The sequence below is a fragment of the Porites lutea genome, chromosome 9 (assembly GCF_958299795.1).
Source record: "Porites lutea chromosome 9, jaPorLute2.1, whole genome shotgun sequence".
NCBI classification, from domain to species: Eukaryota; Metazoa; Cnidaria; class Anthozoa; order Scleractinia; family Poritidae; genus Porites; species Porites lutea.
Window position 1 is genome coordinate 32,668,712 of NC_133209.1, and position 5,197 is coordinate 32,673,908.

Genomic DNA, 5,197 nt, shown 5'->3' on the forward strand with positions numbered 1-5,197 from the left:
TTAATACTTACTTTCCTGGCAGTTTTTGCCCGTGTATAGCCTGTTGCACGAACAGTTGTATGTTCCGTCGCCATTATCAAGGCAGTGTCCTCCATTTTGACAAGGATTTGAGGAACAAGAATTAAAGACTGAAAAATAGAGAAAAAAATATACCATAACTTCTTCTTTTTATAACCTAACTGATAAATAAGTAGAAGCTATCGCACATGCACTCTCCATGTTACTTATCACCATTCTGTTATTAAACGTTCGCCCTCAACATGTTTCACCTTTAATTGCTAAAGTGACCCCCCTTCAAGGTATCCACCCCTGTATTCAACCCCCATAACATCGGGTAGTTCTTGAGATCGCCACTCACGTACTGCTGCTCTCTCTGCAGACACATCAGAGGTACTTCATTGGAGAAATATTTATTTCTAGCCAAATTTGACCAGTTTCAGGGGATTTGTGAACGAATATATGCTTGGAATGGTATTTTTTTTTCAGTGACTAGTTAGCAAAATCCTACTAGTTGCCTTTACAGGGGTAACCTCCCTTGCAGACGTTCTTAGGCTTTGTTACGCGTTCCTCATGAGGTGATTGCTAATGTCTAGTGCATCAAACTTGGTTCATGTGACAAGCTATATAGGCGTCAGGCCTAAACACCAGTGAGGCAGTAATCATTCTAACAACCCGTTTTATGTAAAGTTTGCGCTTACTTTCTTGACAGTGTTTTCCAATGAATGGGTTCCTGCAAGAACAACCATATGTTCCGTTGCCATTATTGTTGCAGTATCCTCCGTTTTGACAAGGATTCGAGTAACAAGGATCAAAGACTGACAAATCAATCAAAGGAAACACAATTAAGAGAAGCGGCTATGCATGTGCAAAATTTTCTACCAATGCTTTCCTGTTCCTTGTTTAATTATTTGCCGGGGTCTTTTACTTTATATAGTTCTATTTGTAGTAGTGTACGGATGCTATTGTTTTGCTGCGATATTAGAGGTGTTAAAACAGTTTAAATAGTTTATAAAAAAAAACGGAATCTGTGTTTGCTTGAGGTCAAGTGTTGATGGAGATTATGTTACTTTTTTCAGACCAAAGCAGCACCAAGAAGCAGCACCTTTTTTCTAACACATTGCCGACTCTTTAGTCGACTTAGGGCCTGTTTACATGTGGGTCGGGGGGGGGGGGGGGGATAATTCACCTGTCCATATAATCTCTCATTTTAATGGGATCATGTTTGCATGTTAGGTACCTGGGCCCCCACCTTCATATAAACAGACTCTTAAACTCATAGTGCTAACCTATTACGCCCACCCACAATATGTCCTTTTGTGTGTTTGCTTGCTATGAGCTCCACAGCCAACAACAACAACAACAACAACAACAACAACAACACTTTATTTCACCCCATAATCAAGAAATAAAAATTTATAACAATAGTACAGACGATGATAGGGGCGCTGGCTGCCCGAAATAACCTAAGAGTTAAAAATGCCAGGCAGCCGCAATGTGACAACACAAATTTGGGGAGGGTATTAACAGTACAGTCCGATGGCAGTCATGTTAGAGCTCGTTAGAAAATTTAAATTATGACTAACCATCCTGACAGTTCTCTCCAGTGAATCCACTTCGGCAAGAACAATTGTATCTTCCGTCATCCCCATTTTTGCATTCTCCTCCATTTTGACAGGGGATCGAGGAACAAGGACAACAGGAACTTGAATCTGAAAAATGTACGTCAGCAAAATTCAATCAAGGACAAACAAACCCAACAATTATGAGAATAAATATAATGGAAAGATTTTACCTTGATCTAACCCTTTGTCCATGCAAGAAAATTTTGTGAAATTGGCAAGGCCAATAAATTGCCTTGCCGCTAGGATGGTATACAATGGTGGAAGGGGTATCTGCCAGAATCAGCAAAAGAGATTAGGATTGGCCTCTTTTATATATTTTGTTAAATTTTGGTGTCAATCTATTGCCGTAAATAAAAACAGGTCGATGTAAAACATTTATTGAAGGCAATGTAAGCAATTTCTTAGTAAATATAACGTAAATAGATGCAGAGGACTTCGCTCCAACGAGAAGAATCTCTTAGAGAGTTTTATTTGACCTGCGACTTCTGCTACTAGCTTTGGTCATTAAACGCGCCACTTTAAGTCGTCGAAAATAGAGTGGAGTACAGTGCAGACAACTGAAACAAGATACTAAGACTGAAATTATATCTGCCTCCATTTTGCAGTCTAGTTTTGGCACTTACCTGTGTTGCCCAAACAACTAACACGCCTCTCGCATATATATCCACCTCTTCGTTTCGTACAGGGTAAGTCATTAAACAGTCCATAATACTTTCTATAATTCCTGTACATTTCAGTACATTCTCCATCACCACTGGGTTGGCTTGGTGACCAAGGAGTTCTTCCCCGAGACACATTTACTGAACTGTTGTTACTCAACCATAACCACCGTCCGGAACCTCGCTCCTTCTTTAAACCGATGAAGTATTCACTCGCAGGGAAGCTTTGTATGACATTTTTCAAAGCGGTCCACTCGTCGCTGCTTTCCAATGAAACAAGGTCGCTCCCGAATTCCTTGCACAATCGGCGACTTTCGTCCCAACTAACCAGCTTTTTTTTCGATGCCACATGGAACGTGTAATTGGAACAGCCATAAATAAACGTGTGACCTATTAATAAAAAGGGCGAAATCATTCAAATAATTTTATTTCACGTGCAGTTAACAACGGTCCAGAAATGCTTTCCGTCCCTCGTTTTCATAAGAGGCATTGTTTGATAACAACAGCAATAATAATAATAATAATAATAATAATAATAATAATAATAATAATAACAATAACAATAATAATAATAATAATAATAATAATAATAATGAAAATAACTTTATTCATAGATTCAAAAAAAATAGACTATTTACAGATTCAAGAATATGAATATTAAAATATATACCCTATGTACATTCTTCTTGTGTACGAAAGAGAATTGTCGTAAAATGACTATCTAAAAAACTACTAATAACAATTATAAAAAGCATCAAAAAGTTAATAAAAAAATAATAATAATAATAATAAAATAAAATAATAACAATAATAATAACAATAATAATAAGAAGAATGACAATGATAGTTAATTCGATTCCCTCCTCTCCTTGGACTAGTGGACGGGAGTGTGTATAAGACTGTAGTCCTGTTTAAGGAACAAGCTCTACAAGCACTAACTCTCATGTCCAGTCTTACCAACGTTCCCTTGAACCTGCATCATGAAACTTAACAAAACAAGAGCTGTGATCTGGGCGAAACATAGTAATTTTTCCATATCCTATCCACGAGTTGGTAGTATGTTGGTACACGACTAACAACGACTCGAAGGAAATGATGAACGGTTGTTTAGAATGTACGATTTTAAAGCCTTGCAATTCAGCTAATTGTGGTCGATTCGCTTGCTTTGCTGCTACACCGAGTTGATACCAAAAAGTTGAATCACGTAAAACACCTAAAAATTAACAAAATAATCATCAAAGCGACACAGGACGTACTGAATAACCGTAGAAATGTATTTATTGCTAAAATTATACTTTTTGGATTGTTGTCAACATTATAGATGTTTCTAAACCCGCGAACAGCATCAGTAAATTCCCTTTTTAATACCGTCGCTAGTTTGTTTCTAAATTATCATTCGTTCTTATATAATTATAGCTAGACAACACCTCATCATGATCAAATGATTTCAAAAAGCGTTAACAAGATATTTGCCTTGGATAGGACGTGCCTGAGAGTTGAGGAACCTCAGAAACAGGGCTACAGCTGCCCTACTTCCCGACACATCCCACTATTTGTGCTGGAGCATAAACGGAAGTGTCGTCACAAGCGGAAGTTTAAGGAAAGAAACCTTCTTTGTCCTATTTTAGTTAGGTTGCGACGTGAGCGTTTAAGTACCGATAAATGCAAGCACTAACGGATGCATTCATTATTATAAGGCCAAGAGAATTTAATGCTACCTTGGTGCAAATAAGTTTTAACTAGGAACACAGTTTCTAATTTCTGTTTTACCTTCCTTTGAGCTAGCTGCGCCCATAAGTCGGCAATTCCTGCCAGTCGTCATGTCAGGGAAATTCTATGAGAGGCTTCTCATGCAGTTACCTGAGAGCGTACAAACTAAAGGACTTGACAAAACCAAATGATTATATGAATTATAATTTTGTGAAAGAAAAAAATACGTAGAGTACTTATTTTCTTAGCTCAGCCGACTGAACGACTGAACCTTCCCATTTTAGAGAAAATTTGAACCTTAAATTTTCTTAAATTGTAAATTTTAAATAAATTCAAATGTGTGGAAAATGGGGTTGACTTGTCCGCACGACTCTTACCTCGTATTTTGAAGAAACTGAGGATAAGCTGAAAGGGGGAGGCATTCAGTTATACACTAACATCCAAGCATATATTAACTATTTTTTTGTGGTAATTTCTCTATGTCCCGTGTTGATTTCAGTCTGAACAACGTTGTCACGGTGTTTTAATTTAAGTTTTTCCCATTCTCACTGTTAATTTTCTGAAAAGAGAGAAAGAGAAATTAAAAAGAAGGTATTGAAGATGAGCGTTGCAGACAACCTGACTAGAGCGTCAACAAGAGGGGATCAACGCTCCCAATTCCATGTGAATGTGTGGACACATTATCAATTTATATAGCGAAGACCCGATAAAAAGTTATGGAGGAAGTAGATAAAATTCTAACGATTTCTCACTCACTCTTACAGTAATTTTTTATAGTTTTGCTAATCAAGTTATTATCAGTTTTCCTAGTGACAAGTTCACGCAATTATCTTCCATAGTCATCTCATAATGCCTTACTATACACGATCAGAATTCTGTTGGTTTTGTTGGGTAGCGTTACTTCTCTCGATCCCGCTACTTTAAAACAAAATAGACTTTTGTGATCACGTCACGTGCCGCTAATTGAGAAAGGTTATCAATTCCGTTTCAACAAATACTTCAGTACTGAAGCTTTAAGCACGATCTGGAAGTGCCATTACCGTACAGCATACTTGCAATTGCTTCTAAAACCAGGCTGGTTAAAACTGATATTTGGATGATGGAAAAACGGTTGACATGTCTTGCTGAGATCACCGCTGTTCTCAGTTTGCTAGGACTCAGATTTCAAGTTCAAGGAAGTACTATCGGTTAGAGAAATTTCATATT

At 37.4% G+C, this 5,197-nt stretch overlaps 1 protein-coding gene across 1 annotated transcript; it reads right to left on the reverse strand.

The window, feature by feature from the left end:
- On the reverse strand, positions 1-3,370 carry LOC140949209 (P-selectin-like). The gene is made up of 5 exons (XM_073398437.1): positions 3,239-3,370; positions 2,246-2,671; positions 1,584-1,709; positions 699-815; positions 1-128 (listed from the first exon to the last, which is right to left on the reverse strand). Exons 1-5 carry the CDS (start codon positions 3,315-3,317, stop codon positions 1-3), a joined length of 876 nt encoding a protein of 291 aa, XP_073254538.1. The 5' UTR covers positions 3,318-3,370.
- Positions 3,371-5,197: the final 1,827 nt, after the last annotated feature.